Source organism: Lynx rufus, unplaced genomic scaffold (genome assembly GCF_022079265.1).
Source record: "Lynx rufus isolate CCGP_SWC_20201006 ecotype Redwood Valley unplaced genomic scaffold, mLynRuf1.p SCAF_1, whole genome shotgun sequence".
Taxonomy (NCBI): Eukaryota; Metazoa; Chordata; class Mammalia; order Carnivora; family Felidae; genus Lynx; species Lynx rufus.
Window position 1 is genome coordinate 173,128,744 of NW_025814823.1, and position 16,967 is coordinate 173,145,710.

Below are 16,967 nucleotides of genomic sequence, written 5' to 3' on the forward strand. Positions count from 1 at the left end.
ATGAACTCACACCCATTATACAGGTGGGGAACAGGAGTGCCAGAAGTCCAGTGGCTGACTCTACGCCAAAGGCCAGGAAGAAAACGAGGCTGATATCCCACTCCTGCTTTACACACCAGAAAAGGGAGGCTTGTCCAAACTGAGAAAGTAGTGAGAGTAAGGCAGAGCCGAATTCAGCTAGGCTTCTCTGATCCCTATCCATTCATTCATCCAAAAATACAGAGCACCCGTTTTGTGCTAGGCATTGAGCCAGGTGCTGGGAAATACAGTGGTATTAGCAAGATAGCCAAGCTCTCTGCTTACGTGCTAGAAGGGGGGTAAAGGTTAATCCTATAAGTAATCAAATAAATAGGATGGTCTCAGAGAGTAATTGACTGTTGAGACGCGGGCACCTGGGTGGCTCAGCCAGTTAAGCGTCCAACTCTTGGTTTCAGTTTAGCTCATGATCTCACGGTTCATGGGTTTGAGCCCCACATCAGGCTTCATGCTGACAGTGCAGAGCCTGTGTGGGAGTCTGCCCTTCCCCTACTTGCTCTTTCTCTCAAAAATAAATAAAACTTAAAAAAAAAAAGACATTAAGACAAAATACGAAAGAGTGAGGGGGAATGGTCTCAGGGTGTGACATTTGAGGAGATCCAATAGCCATATGTGACTCGTGGCTACTATATTGGACAGCACAGAGAGTATTTCCATCATCACAGAAAGTTCTGCCAGATAGCACTTGTCTGGAGGAAGGAGTGGCTTCCATTTGCACAAAGATTCCATGCTGACAACCTGAATTGGAGAAACATGGTGCCACCAACTGAGAAGGAATGAAAGATGGTAGTCCAGGTACTTTCTGAACCCCTAAACTTGTCTTTGAATAGGCAGTTCTGTCACCTCTTGAAATTTATGCCCCAAGCCTCTGCTAGAGAGAAGTGGGGTTTTGTGTGTGTGTATCCAGATATTTGTGAGCAGGAACTTTATGGCTTCCTATTTCTCATCCCATAGACCCACACCCCAGCAGTAGAAAGATAGAAGCCAGGGAAAGAAGATGGTGCCTTTTTTCCCTAGTCCAAAATTGATGGAAGACACCCAGGTGTGCAGGAAGAACTGGGGCAGTTGTGTAGAAATTGCTGAGAAGGGGGAGTGTGTCCATATGGGAAAGTTTCTTTACAAACTTCTGTAGATTGAGCCCTTACCGTATGCCAGGCTCTACCCTTTCAAATGTATTCCCATTCAGCTATCTCAACAAGCTGGCCAGACAGTATGAGTGCCTCTACCTCCCTAAAGAGGTGTGGCAATTAAGGTTCATAGGGGCTGAGCCCCTGACCAAAGGTCACACTGAGGGAGTCAGTGGCCTCGATGAAATTGAAAGTTTCCTGATTCAGGTTCACTGCTGTTTTGTTTTTCTAGTCCCTATTTCTAAGGTCATTATTTCCCTACTTTAAGCTACTGACTTACAGAGTGATCATGGGAAGTATTGTTTTGTTTTGTTTTGTTTTGTTTTAGAAACTTCCTGGTAACAATATATGAATTCTTGCATCAGTTAGGACTTCTGGTTGCAACTCAAAGTGGCTTAGGCAAAATAAGGAAATTTATTGGTTCAAGTAACTTAAGAGAAGAGGTAGTAGTTCTGACTTTGTCTTTGGATCCCAGGTCTGTAATGGTGTCACTCAAAATTTGTCCTTCCCATATTCTGACTCTGTTTTTAATCTGTGTTGTCTTTATTCTCAGGCAGGTTTTCTTTCTGAGGTGTTAAAGATGGCTGCCAGCAGCTCCATGCTCACTTCTTACCAATGAGGCAACTTCTATGGAAAGAGAAAGCCTCTGTCTTAAAGATTCCAGCAAAAATCCTGGGGCTGCCTCTTACCAACTTGATTGGGGTCAGCTGTTCCTTTTGAACAAATCACTGAGGACAGAGAGAGGCCGTGTTCTGATTGGCCAGACATGGGTCACATGCCCACTCCCACCTCAGCTGAGGGATGGGGTAAGTTATTAGGAATCAATCCATCTATATTAATTATCAAATGCTGGTAACAAATCACCCTAAAACTTATGGCTTAAAACAACAATTAGGGCACCTGAGTTGCTCCATCCATTAAGTGTCTGACTCTCAGTTTTGGCTCAGATAATGATCTCACGGTTTGTGGGTTTGAGTCCTGCTTCAGTCTCCATGCTGGTAACATGGATCCTGCTTGGGATTCTCTCTCTCTCTCTCTCTCTCTCTCTCTCTCTCTTTTTCTCTCTCTCTCTTCGCCTCCCCTGCTGGGTCTCTCTGTATCTCTCAAAATAAATTAAAAAAAAAAACAAACTTGGGGCACCTGGGTGGCTCAGTCGGTAGGCGTCTGACTTCAGCTCAGGTCATGATCTCACCATTGGTGAGTTCGAGCCCCACATCAGGCTCTGTGCTGACAGCTCAGAGCCTGGAGCTTGCCTTGGATTCTGTGTCTCCCTCTCTCTCTGTCCCTCCCCACCTCTCTCTCTCTCTCTCTCTCTTCTCTCTCAGTAATAGATAAACATTAAAAAAAAAAAACTTAAACAACTATTGGGGCACCTGGGTGGCTCAGTCAGTTAAGTGTCCAACTCTTGATTTTGGCTCAGGTCATGATCTCACATTTAGTGAGATTGAGCCCCCTGTCGGGCTTTGCACTAACAGCATGGAGCCTGCTTGGGATTCTCTCTCTCCTTCTCTCCCTCTGCTCCTCCCCTGCTAGTGCTCTCTGTCTCTCAAAAATAAATAAATAAACTTAAAAAAAAACCAATCAATTATCATTTCTCACTGTCCCCAAGGTTCGAGAATCGATTATACCTTAAAAAAAAAAAATTCAGGAGCAACGTGGCTGTGTAGTTTTAGCTTGAGACCTCCCATGAGGTTGCATGCCAGATGTTGTTTGGGGCTGCAGTATCCACTTCCAAAGTGGCCCATTCAAAAAAAAATTTTTTTATGTTTATTCATTTGAGAGACAGACAGACAGAGCATGCGTGGGGGAGGGGCAGAGAGAGAGAGGGAGACACAGAAAGCGAAGCAGTCTCCAGGCTCCTAGCTGTCAGCACAGAGCCGACGTGGGGCTCCAACCCACAAACCGTGAGATCACAACCTGAGCCAAAGCCAAGATGCTTAACTGACTGAGCCACCTAGGCACCCCTTTAATGTATATTTTTGAGAGAAAGAGATTGAGAATGAGCACAAGCAGGCCAGGGGCAGAGAGAGAGGAGACACAGAATCCAAAGCAGGCTCCAGGCTCCTAGCTGTCAGCACAGAGCCCAAGGTGGGGCTCTAACTCACAAACCCTGAGATCATGACCTGAGCCAAAGTCGGACACTTAACTGACTGAGCCACCCAGGCTAAAGTGGTTCATTCAAACTGGTGTTGGTTGTTGGTAGGAGACTACTTTCTCCCCACATGGGCCTCTCTGTAGGGTTGCTTGAGTGTCCTCACAACATGGCAAGCTGGCTTCCCCCAGAGTGAGCAACTGCAATCCTTTTTATGACCTGGGCTGAGCAAAACCATCACTTCTGCCATATTCTATTGGACACAAAGAACAGCTCTGACTCTAACTCATGTGGGAAGAAACTATACTAAGGCATGAAATCCAGGAGATGAGCATCAATAGGGAACATCTTGGAGGCTGACTCCCACAGCATCCCTCCATCCTTCCTTCCCTGTTTGTTCTACTTTTCCTATATGTAGGTTTCCTTCTCAGGCAGTGTCTCCCCAAGCAGTACAAAATCAACATCTCCCGGCTTGCATTCCTGGTGACATGAGTGGGAAGAAAGTATCTTTTTTCCCAAAGTTCTGGCAAAAGTCCCAAGGCTGACTCTGGCCAAATTTGTGTATATGCTTATCCCTGAACCAATGGCTATGGTCTAGAGATACCATGCTCTGATTGGCCAGACCTAGGCCACACCCCCATGCCTAGAACTGAAGGTAGAACTGGAAGCACTAGAGACTCACCCAGAGGATGAAGGAGGAGTGGTTCCCAAAGGAAAAAGCAGAGTGTCACTACTGAATCAAGGTGAATGGTTTGGGGGCAGGAGAAATAATAATGCCATCCCATCTCCCACACTTTTGCTCCAACTGCACATTTTAGCACCTCTTGGTTTAGCATTTTTCTCGTAGGATCATCTACTTTCTTGGCCCACTTTCTGTAGTAGGTAGAATTCTAAGATGGCCCCCAGGACCCATGGTGTATGCATACCTTCTCCTAGTTATTCAATCCACCACTAATCTAGATGTTCTATAGAAGAATTCTGCAAATGTAGGTAAGGTACCAAGTAAATAGACCTTAAAATGAGATTATCATTGGTGGGCCTGACCTAATCAGGTAAGTCCTTAAATGGAATGGGATTCTTCCTGGCAAAAGAGATTCAAAGTGTGAGAGAGAGTCAACATGGGGGAGAGTCTCTGTTGCTGGCTTGGAAGATGGAGGGGACCACATGGCAAGAAATGCAAGCAGCTTCTAGGAGCTAAGTCTGGCCCCTGGCTGACAGCCTACAAAGAAACTGGGACTTCAGTCCTACAAATCAAGGAACTGAATTCTGCCAGTGGCCTGAATGAGCTTGGAAATGGATTTTCCTCCAGACCTTTCAGAGAACTCAGCCTTGATCACAGTTGTGTGATACCCTGAATAGAAAACCCAGTCACACAGTGCTGGAATTTTGAGCTACGGATTTGCAAATAAATGGTTATTTTTTAAAAGTTTTTATTTATTTTGAGAGAGAGAGTGGGGGGGAGGAGGGTAGAGAGTGAGGGAAAGAGAGAGAATTCCAAGCAGGCTCTGCACCATCAGCACAGAGCCTGACACACGGCTTGAACTCACGAACCATAAGATCATGACCTGAGCCGAAACCAAGGGCTGAATGCTCAACTGACAGAGCCCCTGGTGCCCCAATGGGTATTGTTTTAAGCTATGAAGTTTGTGGTTAATTTTAGGCAGCAACAGAAAATGAATATACCTCATCATGGACTCTAAGATCCCTTTAGTAGGAAGCTTCTCTTGGACCTCCTTAACTTCCTCCCAGTAGAACCTGAAACATAGGTCCTTCTTCCCACACTGTGTCAGTCCCTCACCAAATCCCAACTCCCCTGCCCTTGGGGGCCTAGCAAGGAAGCTGCTCTGCTTGACTTTCCACAAACAGCCTATGCCCCACCAGGCCCAAGAGGGCAGCTCGACCAATCTCTAATTCCCAGGACTCAAGGACCTTTGACCAATTCTATTGATCTGGACTCCTGTGCAAGCAGCTAGACTAACAGACGCCATGAGGGCTCTCCTGTTCCTGGGGTCCCTGCTGGGAAGCCTGGAGTCAGCGCTTTTGGTGAGAGCTGTGGGAGCCAGGAGGATTGTGCTGAGATGGCCCTGGGGGTCCCTATTACAGCCTTGGCCTCTGCTCATGACTTTTTGGTCCAGGTGACTAGAAGGCCTGTTTGGAAAGGCAAGAGTAACCCATAGGGCCTGGGGGAGGGGGGGCAGGGAAGAGAGACAGCTAGAGCTGGTGGATATGAGGACATGGCCTTCATTTCTGGGGGAGGGGGACCTTGAGGAGACAATAGGAAGAGGAACAAAGGGTCTGGGTCTTTTGAGAAAATTCCTGCATTTCTGAGATGTGAGAGGAAGCTGAAGACTGGCATGGGATCAGAGGTAGGCTCTGACTTTCTGGGAAAATTCCCTTTTTCTCTCCCCTGTAGACTCCACCTTGGAAAGCCCCTAAGGAGCATAAGCACAGAGCAGATGAGCACACAGTAGGTAAGTATCCTGGCTGTGCCTCCTAAAAGACCCTTCAGTGGGAATGAGTATGGTGGGGAGTGTGCAGATGGTCAGTTTGGGGCCCTTGGCACACGGGGAGGGATCCGGGACATTCTTCACTTTGCCCCTACTTTGGCTAGTATTCAGACCAGAGTGCCTACTATGTGTCAGGTCTTTTTCCCATGGGCACTGGGGACCCAGAGTGATAGTGAACTGTGTGCTCTTTGAGAGCAGGGCTTGGGCTATATTTGAGTTCCCAGCCCAGTGCCTTCCAGTCTCCCTCAGTTTCCCCAGCCTCTCTTCTTCTTCTCCTTCCCTCAGTACATCTCATAGGCATCAGTCATGCCACACAGAGGCCAGGGCCCTTATGGACAAGAGCAGGGCTCTGAAGCCCAAATGCCTCTGAATCCTGGCTTCATCACTTATGTGCTAGGTGACTCTGGGCAAGTGACTTGACTTCTCCAAGCTTCATTTTCTCCACCCATAAAATGAGGGTGGTAATAGTAAATCTCTTAGGGTTGTGGAGAAGGAGAAATGAGTTGTTAATCCACGTGAGGCACTCAGCCCACAGACTACTGCATGGTGAATGCTTAAACTATATTAACTTTTACTTATCAAGCTCCCTTTTAGATGGGGGATGTCTGTATCTCCCCTCTCCTCAAACCATGCAACAGCTCCCCATTGCCTTCATTCTTCCAGGCACTCAATATTTTCCTCAAATTGTGAACTAGATGGACCCTGTCCTGGTAAGCCTTGTGTGGTGAGGCCAGGCCCAGCCCCTCAGCATGGCACTAGGGCCCCACGCCTGACACTGCCTGCCTCTACCTCCTTGCCTCATCTTTCCACACCCAGCCAAACTGCTTTCTTCTCTTTTTCCTGAGCCAACCTAAGTGCCCTGCCTTTGCCTAATCACCTACTTGAAGTCTTCCTCCTCTCTATCCCATTTACATCTTAAGGGTCTCTCCTCATTTAATCCTATTCCTGGTTTGGCCTTCAGCGAGTGCTGCTGTGCCTTTGCCTTTAACGACAAAATAGCAGCACATATGACATAACGACAAAATGCTTATTGAGCACATACTATGTGCCAGACTCTGTGCTAAGTGTTTGATAGACATTATCTCATTTAGGTCTCACAATACTCCTCTGAAGTAGATAGTCAAATCTTGTCATTCATGGTTGTCATGTTCTATAAAGTCACAGAGAACACTGAATTAGCAAATACTGAATGACTGCTCCTAAAGGAAATTTAAGGTTAGGTTCCTGTGAGCTCTGGTCACAACATTTTCATCAACTGTCAACATAGAAGCTTATTTTATGTGTCATTCTGTTTCAAGATATCTTACTTACTGTGTTGTCTCTTCATTCATAATAAAGTCATGGCCAGCAGCACTATAACTCAAGCCTGGACGAAGCTTTTCTCACACATAAACGTTCTCTAGAATATATATCATGGCCTGCTTGCACTTAGGAACATCGGCACCATATTTGGGGGCCATTTTCAACAGTAAAATCATCTACCAGAAGCACAAAATTTCAAAAATGTGGCTCTGAATAGACTGTGAAAAGGACACATGGTTACAGGAGAAAAGCTGAAACAAGAAGCAGAGCATTACCTTGTTTCACCTTAGCTGGGAATTTGTGCTTCAGGACCTCACATTTTTCACCACTCCATGCACATCCATGAATGACCATAAAAGCACCGTGAGAATTGGTTTAGGGATTAGCAATACAGTTTAACAAGAAGGCAGCAGAGTGGCTATACTATACTGTTTTTAAAAATAATAATAGCTACTAGCAACATTTTTATTGTAAAAACTTCAGAAATTACAGAAATGCAAAAGAAGAAAAAATTCTTCCATAATCCGCTATCTTCTAAAAACCACTCCTACAAACTTTGGAGCATGTCCTTCTAGATTTCTTTTTGATGTATATGTAAATATATTTGTACAAAAATAGGACCACATTTGACATGCTGGTTTTTTGGGTTTGTTTTGTTTTCAAGATCTTATTTTTAAGTAATCTCTATGCCCAACATGGGGCTTGAACTTTCAACCCTGGGATTAAGAGTCGCATGCTCTACTGACTGAGCCAGCCAGGGGCCCCTTGACATGCCGTTTTTAACTGCCCTTCTTCATTTAAAATTATGAATACTTTTTTCTTTTTTTTTTTTTTAAGTTTGAGAGAGAGAGAGAGAGAGAGAGAAAAAGCATGAGTGGGGGAGGGGCAGAGAGGGAGAATCCCAAGCAGGCTATGTGCTGGCAGCACAGAGCCTGGAGGCAGGACTCAATCTCACAAACTCTGAGATCATGACCTGAGCCACAATCAAAAGTTGATCCTTAACCGACTGAGCCTCCCAGGTGCTCCTTGAACACTTTCCTGTACAAATATACCTGCATCATTTAAATTGATTTTTAGGGGCACCTGGCTGGCTCAGTCAGTGAAGCATGTAACTATTGATCTTGGGGTTGTGAGTTAGAGCCCCATGTTGTGTGTAGAGATTGCTTAAAAATAAAAGTCTTTAGAGGCTCCTGGGTGGCTTAGTCGGTTGACGTCCGACTCTTGATTTCAGCTCAGGTCATGATCCCAGGGTTGTGAGATTGAGCCACAATTCCCTCTTTCTTCCTTTACCCCTCTTCAGTGCTCATGTGTGCTCTCTCTATAATAAACAAACAAACAAACAAACAATTAAAAACACAAAATAAAAATCTAAGGGGTGCCTGGGTGGCTCAGTTGGTTAAGTGTCTGACTTTTGATTTCGGCTCAGGTCATGATCTCATGGTTGATGAGTTCAAGCCCCATGTTGGGCTCTGTGCCAGCACCACAGAGCCTGCTTGATATTCTCTGTCTCCCTTTCTCTCTGCCCTGTGTGCATTCTTTCTCAAAAATAAATAAATAAACTTAAAAAATATATAAAAATAAAAATCTTTTAAAATAAATAAAAGTGATTTTTATTATAAAATATGCATAACATAAAATTTACTATCTTAATACTTTTTAAGTGTACAATTCAGTGGTATTAAGTACACTCTATTGTTGTACAACCATCACAATCCATTTCCAGAACTCTTTTCATCTCTCAAAACTGAAACTTTTCTGCTATATAGTTGATCCCTGAACAAGAAGGTCAGAGGAGCTGAGGCCCTCCCTCCTGTGTAGTAGAAAATCCATGTAGAAGCTTCGACTCCCCACAACTTAACTACTAATAGCCTACTGTAGACTACTGATGGGAAACTTTACCAACAACATAAATAGTTGATTAACACATATTTTGTATGTTAACTGTATTATACAGTATATTGTATTCTTGTAATAGAGTAAGCTAGAGAAAAGAAAACGTTAATAAAAAATCATAAGGAAAATACATTTAGAGTACTGTATTTATCGAAAAAAAACCCCACACATAAGTGGACCTGTGTAGTTCAAACTTAGGTTTTTAAGGGTCAACTATACTATTATTGTTGTCATTTCACAGATGAGGAAACTAAGGCTCAGAGTGGTCAAGTGACTTCTACATTCAACGTGTATTTATTAAGTGGCTACTTTGTGGCAAGCACTCTTCTAGGCCTGGGGGCTACAGATTTGCCCAAGGTCACACAATTAGCAGGTGGTGGGGTCAGGAGCCCACTCCAGCTGTCTGAGTGCAGAAGGGAACATCTTAAGTTCAATTTGGCAGAACTGAACCTCTTGAAGGCATAATGATCTTTTCAAGGGTCTATCTGTTTTCCAATCAGGCCCTGAGGGGTAGCACCTGAGCAGGGTGTGGGGGGCATGGGAAACATCATCAGGGAGTGTGTTATCTTTGCAGTTCTCACTGTCACTGGGGAGCCCTGCTACTTCCCCTTCCAGTACAACCGGCAACTGTACCACACATGCATCCACAAGGGCCGGCCTGGCCGCCAGCCCTGGTAAGACTACCCAGAAGGGATTGGAGCAGGGACCTGTGGGAGACGGATTCTGCCCATCCATCTGCCCAAGGAACACTGCTTGGAGAAAGGGGGCTCTGAGAGGGAAGGGTTGGCCAATCCCCTGGGCAGAGCAGGGAAGCTTCATCTTTTTCTACAGGTGTGCTACCAGTCCCAACTTCGAGCAGGACCAGCAATGGGCATACTGCCTGGAGCCCAAGAAAGTGAAAGGTACTACACACAGCCTTTGGGGTAGCTCAGGGCCCTCTCCTTCCCACTACTCTACTGGGTATCATCAGTTCTTACCCACCTGGTATTCTGGGCCCATCCAGACCCTTCCCTTCCTCCAGAGGGAGAAGTTCTAGGAGAAGGTAGCCTCATTTTGCAGGTGGGTAAACTAAGGCATGGAAACTTGGAGTGCCAAGGTCATAGGACAAGCAGGTTTGGGTAGGGACTTATCTCCCATGACCCAGGCTGTCTGACTCAGGCTCCCCACTCTTCCTTCCACTGTATCCATCTCTCAGACCACTGCACCAAACACAGCCCCTGCCAGAATGGAGGGACCTGTGTGAACATGCCAAAAGGCCCACACTGCATCTGTCCAGAACACTTCACTGGGAAGCACTGCCAGAGAGGTAAGGAGATGGTGAAGCCATGTGAGGGGCTGTTGGGAAAAACAGGGGCAGTCCTGGGCCCACTGAAGAGGTCTCTGGATCCCCGGAGACTTGGCATGATCCTGGCCTCTCTTGAGACCACTGCCCTCTCCCATTTGTCCCCAGAGAAATGCTTTGAGCCTCAGCTTCTCCAGTTCTTCCATGAGAAAGAAACATGGCATAGGCTTGAATCGGCGGGTGTGGCCGAGTGCCAGTGTAAGGGTCCTGATGCCCACTGCAAGCCGCTGGCCAGCCAGGGTGAGTGGATGGGTCAGGAATTGGCCTGAGAGGAGGAAGGCAGAGGTCTGGAGGAAAAGCTCCTAGGCAACCAGTCGGGGTGCCGAAAGAAAGGGGAATTTTCTGTGAGATCTTCGGGCCCAGAGGTGCTTCAATGTGCTCCATCTCCCAGTCTGCCACACCAACCCGTGCCTCAACGGAGGCAGCTGCCTAGAGGCGGAGGGCCACCGCCTGTGCCGTTGCCGGGCGGGATACGCAGGACGCTTCTGCGACGTAGGTGAGTAGGGATCTTGGAGGAATCAGAAGCTCCGCCCCCAGGTAAGAAGGACTCCGGGAGAGGGACTCCGGAGAGTGGGGAAAGTGGCTGAGAGGGCAGTGGGAAACCACACCAGTTCCAGGCTGCAAGGAGCCGCCTCTCTTCCCAGACACTGAGGCGCGATGCTACGACGGCCACGGGCTTGACTACCGCGGCACAGCCGAGACTGCGCTGTCGGGCGCCCGGTGTCAGCCGTGGGCCTCAGAGGCCACCTACCGGAACGTGACTGCAGAGCAAGCGCTGAACTGGGGACTGGGCGACCATGCCTTCTGCAGGTGCACTGGGTGGGGCGGGCGGGGCATCTCCCTCTGCCCCAGGGCCCTCTGGTGCTCCTTACCCTTTAACAGCGCCCCCTCCGGTGGTTACAGGAATCCGGACAACGACACCCGCCCGTGGTGCTTCGTGTGGAGCGGCGACCGGCTGAGCTGGGAATATTGCCGCCTGGCACGTTGCGAACCCCCAGTCCTAGAGGCCCCTCAGTTCCTGCCTCCAACCCAGGTCCCCTCTGAGCACCCGGATTTTCCCCTGCCCTCGCTTTCAGCACTGCAGAAGCCTCAGCCCCCGACCCCAGGTAGTTGGGAAGTGGCGGGAAGTCAGAGGGCGCGCGGCGAGCTACCTTCCAGCCCTTGGTGGGTCTCCCAGCACTCAGCCTGGGCTCCTCCCACAGCTTTGGGCGCGACGCCGGAGCAGCCCACTCCCCTGCCGAGTCCCAGCTGCGGACAACGGCTCCGGAAACGGCTGTCCTCGCTGAGCCGCGTCGTTGGGGGACTGGTGGCCCTGCCCGGGGCGCACCCCTACATCGCCGCGTTGTACTGGCGCCACAATTTCTGCGCGGGCAACCTCATCGCCTCCTGCTGGGTGCTGACCGCGGCGCACTGCCTGCAGAACCGGCGAGTCCCGCCGCGTCTGGCGCCCTGCCCAGGACCCTAGCTCCTCGTTCTTCCGAGCCCAGCTTCCGTGCAACACCCGAACCCATGCCCTACCTCCCTCTCACTCTTCCCCAGCGCCCTAGGAGGAAGCTGAAACCCAGCAAGGGACTCGGGGGCAGGAGGCCTGTGGCCGGCTCTGAGCTCGCTTTCCCCCACATCCCCTCCGCCCGCAGGCCCCCGCCGGAGGAGCTGACGGTGGTGCTCGGCCAGGACCGCCATAACCAGAGCTGTGAGCAGTGCCAGACTCTGGCCGTGCGCGCCTACCGCCTGCACGAGGCCTTCTCGCCCATCACCTACCAGCACGACCTGGGTGCGGGGGCGGGAGCGCCCCCTCGGCGACCAGGGGAAAGGGTGGGGGAGGGCTCGAAGTCCCAGCGTCTGGGTCTCACCCTCCTCCTCGCCTGGGTTAGCCCTGCTGCGCCTGCAGGAAAGAGAGGACGGCCACTGCGCGCTCCCGTCGCCTTTCGTTCAGCCGGTGTGCCTGCCAAGCAGCGCTGCCCGCCCAGCTGAGGCCGAGGCCGCCCTCTGTGAGGTGGCAGGCTGGGGCCACCAGTTTGAGGGTAGGCAGAACGGCTGGCTAGGGGCGGCAGGGACACCTCTGGCCACCGGGGTAGGCAAGAGAAATTCTCAGCTTTGGTACCACTAGGGACAGGTGGCGCTGACCTGGTGGGTTGGGAAGATTTGCAGGGCCCTTGTGTCTGCAGTCAGCTCCTGCCAGGGCCTGGGCTTCACTGCTGGGGCGGTGGGGAAGGGGAGGTCCCCAAGGCTCCTAAGGGGTACAGAGAGAATCACAATTTCCTTTGGTTACTTCTTGGTACTGCGATGCAAGGGCTAACAAGGATGCTGGCCTCGCGCTGGGGCAGCCGGTTGGCTAGCTGGGAAATATTGTTCGGAGACATTGGGTGGGAAGTGGGAGTGGGGTTCCAAAGCACTCCTGCTCCGCCCCTTCCATTCAAATCCCGGCTCCTCTCTGGTCTCAGTTTTCTTGTCTATGAAATGGTTTTAATAGCAACTCTTCCTCACGGGCTTGCTGCAACAGAGGCCAGTTAGTGGGGAGTGAGCAGGGTCGCGAAGGGTGTGAGGAAGGCACTCTTGGTTCGCAGGGGCCGGGGAATATTCCAGCTTCCTGCAGGAAGCGCAGGTGCCGCTCATCCCTTCTGAGCGCTGCTCCGCCCAGGACGTGCACGGAGTCTCTTTTACTTCGGGCATGCTCTGCGCTGGCTTCCTCGAGGGTGGCACCGACGCCTGCCAGGTGAGCCCATGGGCTGGCTTGGTGCCCTCCTCCACCCCATCAAGTCCAGACTCCAGACCAAGGGCGCTGAGCCACGTGTCCCTGACCCAGGGTGACTCCGGGGGCCCGCTAGTGTGTGAGGAGGAGGCCGCAGAGCACCAGCTCGTCCTGCGAGGCATTGTCAGCTGGGGTTCCGGTTGTGGCGACCGCTACAAACCAGGTGTGTACACCGACGTGGCCAGCTACCTGGCCTGGATCCAGGAGCACACCAATTCCTGACCATCCAGGGACTTGTCTTTCCCTTCTGGGGGGATTCTGGAATGGAAGGGTAGCTGATGCATAATCATGGATGGCAAGGGTTGGGTTTGATTCCTCTCAGCACCACCAGCCTGGCGCCAGGCATAGAGTAGGCACTCAATAAAGTGCGTCTGAAAATGTGTGAGAGGCATAGTTCTTCAGGGGACCTGATGGGAAATGCCAAGACAGTAAACTGGTGCACTTCTCCATACTCCTCGGGGAACAGGATCTATTAAGATCTTAAACGAGGTATAGATTGGTGTCCAACTGATGTTCTTTGAGCCATACTGTGTACCAAGTCCTGAGCAGGGTGGCTCCATATATTTATCTCTTGTATGAACTAACTTTTTAACTTTTGAAGTTTATAGGACAGAGGTTCTCAATCTCTACTGTACATTAGAATCATCTGGGGAGCTTTTTGAACCTGTGCCTGAGATCCACTTCAGATCAATTAGATCTCTAGGGAGGGGGTGTGGGTAGTGGTATGTTTTTAAAACTCCCCAGGTGATTCCATGTGCAGTCAAGGCTGAGCACCATGGTTAGAAATGCTTCACATTAAAACAGTGCTGTGGACTCTTAGAGCTGGCAATGTGGATAACACCCCCACCCGAACTTGCACTAGAGCAGTGGGGCTCAAACTGTGCCTGGACCACCAGCAGCAGCGTCACAAGGGAACTTGTTAGAAATGCATATTCTCTGGCTACCTCCCATACTACTGAATCAGAAGCTCTCGAGTTGAGACCCAGCAATCTGTTTAACGGATTCCCAGGAGATACTGATATTCCTAACGTTGAACCAAACTGAGGATTCTGGGGGGTTCAATGGTCACCAGTCTGGGAGGTCTAGCTGTCCAGACTTGCTCTCTTTCTTTTCGTTCTTTTTTTTTTTAAGTTATTGTTGACAGAGACAGAGTGCAAGTATGAGCTGGGGAGGGGCAGAGAGAGAGAGGGAGACACAGAATCCCACGCAGGCTCCAGGCTCCAAGCTGTCAGCACAGAGCCCGACATGGGGCTTGAACTCACGAATTGTGAGATCATGACCTGGGCCGAAGTCGGACAATTAACCGACTGAGCCACCCAGGCGCCCCTCTTTCTTTTTGTTCTTAAACCCGGGTGCACACTGCGCTCAGTGAGCCATTTCAGTTGGTTTCTCAAGGGTTGTACAGATCGGTGTGATTTTATCTTTCAGGCTAACTTTACAACTTTACACAGGTCTAAGATATGAGCTTCTCTCCCTCACCCCATGTACACATTCTCCAGTGTACATAGTGTCTCTGTGACATCACCATGCCTCGATGTCACAGCCCCGCCCTGACATGCCTCACAGTGCATGGAGTTCCAGGCACACGGAACAGCCGGATATCCCTTAAAAGTGCAAGGCGAGGGGCACACTCTGAGCCAGAATGGGGGACTGGAAAGGCTACATCAGTGCAGTGCTGCGGGACCAGCGTATTGATGACGTGGCCATCATGGGCCACTCAGACAATCGCTGCGTGTGGGCATCGCGCCCTGGGGGCCTTCTAGCTGCCATATCACCACAGGAGGTGGGTGTGCTCACAGGGCCTGATCGGCACACCTTCCTGCAGGCCGGCCTGAGTGTGGCAGGCCGCCGCTGCTGCGTCATTCGAGACCACCTGCTGTCTGAGGGAGATGGTGTTCTGGACGCTCGCACTAAAGGGCTGGACGGGCGTGCTGTCTGCGTGGGCCACACCCCGCGCGCACTCCTGGTGCTCATGGGCCGACGGGGTGTGCATGGGGGCATCCTCAACAAGACAGTGCATGAGCTGATCAATGGGCTACGCAAGCAGGGCACATAGCAGTACAGCTAGGCCACTGGTGACTGCGTCAAAATAAACTGCTGGGCCTGGCTGGCTCATCCTGTGTTTTTGCGTGTTGGGCAGTTGCAGATGAGGAAACCAGTTTCCAGAAAGAGATTCTTTTTTTTTTTAATTTTTTTTCAATGTTTATTTATTTTTGAGACAGAGACAGAGCATGAACGGGGGAGGGTCAGAGAGAGAGGGAGACACAGAATCGGAAACAGGCTCCAGGCTCTGAGCCATCAGCCCAGAGCCCGACGCGGGGCTCGAACCCACGGACCGCGAGATCGTGACCTGAGCTGAAGTCGGATGCTTAACCAACTGAGCCACCCAGGCGCCCCAGAAAGATTCTTGAAGAGGGGTTACCTGATGGGGCTGGGATTTTGAGTTCAGAGGCTTCCCAGCCTCCTGTCCCCTAGACCTGGCCCTCCTATCCATGAATGCCCTGCAGAGGCCTCTGGCCTGACTTCCCAGGGTCCTTTCCCAAGAAAACTTTCCACACCTCTGTGTGGGAGAAACTGTAAAAGTAGTTCCTCCCACACCCCTCCCAAAGCAAACCCCAGCTAGACCCTGTGGGGTCAGGGAGTCAGGCTGGAGGCCAGTGTACTAGTCACCCCCTCTACTTGGCAGGAGGAAGCCTTTTCAAGTGTAAGTGGGTGATGGAGTAGGGCTGGTAGCTTGGAGAGCAGCTCTGGGGCTCCCGGGTTCTTGCATCTCCTCCCACATATCCCAAAGGGAGTGGGAGAAGAGCACATGGCCAAGACCATCACAACGAGGTCTGGGCCCTATAGCCGTCTGCCCCCTTGGAGTCCAAAGGCCCCAGAGGACTCTCTAGACTAGAAGGAGGAACTTAGGCATTCCCTACCCCTTGACCTTCACTCTGCAGGCCTCAGCTCCAGGGGCCCTATGGAAAAGGAGGAATTGAAAAGCTTGGATGGATTTGTTTGTTTTAGTGTTTATTTTGGGTGTGGAAGGGGCAGAAAGAGCGGGTGACACAAAATCTGAAGCAGATTCCAGGCTCCAAGCTGTCAGCACAGAGGGGCTTGAACCCACAAACTGTGAGATCATGACCTGAGCTGTAGCCAGACGCTTAACCAACTGAGCCACCCAGTGCCCTGAAAAGCTTGGATGGGTTTAAATGAGGCTTGGTTTATTGCCCAAAGTTAAAGGACAAAGGTGGGAGGGAGGGTGGACAGTCCCTGCCCACTATGTGCTGGGGCCCAGAGCATGGCCTCTCTTGCCCATCTTCACCTTCCCTGTCCCCTCCCTCAGTGTCCCCCGACAAGCCCCCCACCTGTCACTTGTTTTCTGGAACACTAATCTTATCCCAGAAAGGGGAAGTAAGGTGGGTAAGTCCAGAGGCAGAGAGAGACCAGAGGAAGTCAGCTGGATGGGGAGGGTGGGAGAGTGGGTGGGGATGGTACAGAGAGCCCTTCTTATGGTTGCCTTGGGGGTGGCCCCAGGCCCTAGGGGGGACTCCCAGAGAGTCTGAATCTGGTTTGGCTCATTAAGGTAGGGTTAAGTGGATTGTTGGGGTGAGCTTGCAGGAAATAGTGCTGCTGGACCCCAAGCCGTGGTCTACCCCCACTCCCCAGACGGAAGCAAACAGACTTATAAATGCATGAGAATTTAATTCCTTTTCCATCACGCAGTATTGGGAAAGGGGGTTGTAGTGGTGCCACAGAACAACTGGGTGAGGGGGAGAGTGGCAAGTAGAGAAAGGAAGGTGACAGGGAGGGTGAGAACTCAGCCAGTGACTCAGGCACCCACATCCATGCACAACCAAACAGCTGCAGGTCCTGTCCTCAGACCCGCCTTACTCCTGCTCCACTGAGTCGGACTTGTGTGTCCAGGAGAACC

General features: G+C 50.4%; 2 protein-coding genes across 3 annotated transcripts; both read left to right on the plus strand.

Annotated features, from left to right (window-relative positions):
- The first annotated feature begins 1,536 nt into the window (after positions 1-1,536).
- On the plus strand, positions 1,537-13,431 carry F12 (coagulation factor XII). 2 transcript variants are annotated; one of them, XM_047090516.1, is made up of 15 exons: positions 1,540-1,969; positions 5,174-5,298; positions 5,669-5,726; positions 9,532-9,631; positions 9,789-9,859; positions 10,153-10,263; positions 10,408-10,539; positions 10,691-10,795; positions 10,944-11,109; positions 11,203-11,405; positions 11,502-11,724; positions 11,937-12,073; positions 12,174-12,323; positions 12,867-13,015; positions 13,106-13,431. In XM_047090516.1, the coding sequence occupies exons 2-15, from the start codon at positions 5,242-5,244 to the stop codon at positions 13,271-13,273; spliced, it is 1,830 nt and encodes a 609-aa protein (XP_046946472.1). In that variant the 5' UTR covers positions 1,540-1,969; positions 5,174-5,241; the 3' UTR covers positions 13,274-13,431. The 2 variants fall into 2 exon arrangements, with proteins under 2 accessions (XP_046946462.1, XP_046946472.1); XM_047090506.1 differs by having other exon boundaries at positions 1,537-1,969; positions 12,867-13,431.
- Positions 13,432-14,401: 970 nt separating this feature from the next.
- Positions 14,402-15,114, plus strand: PFN3 (profilin 3). The gene has a single exon (XM_047072718.1). It carries the CDS (start codon positions 14,694-14,696, stop codon positions 15,105-15,107), a length of 414 nt encoding a protein of 137 aa, XP_046928674.1. The 5' UTR covers positions 14,402-14,693; the 3' UTR covers positions 15,108-15,114.
- Positions 15,115-16,967: the final 1,853 nt, after the last annotated feature.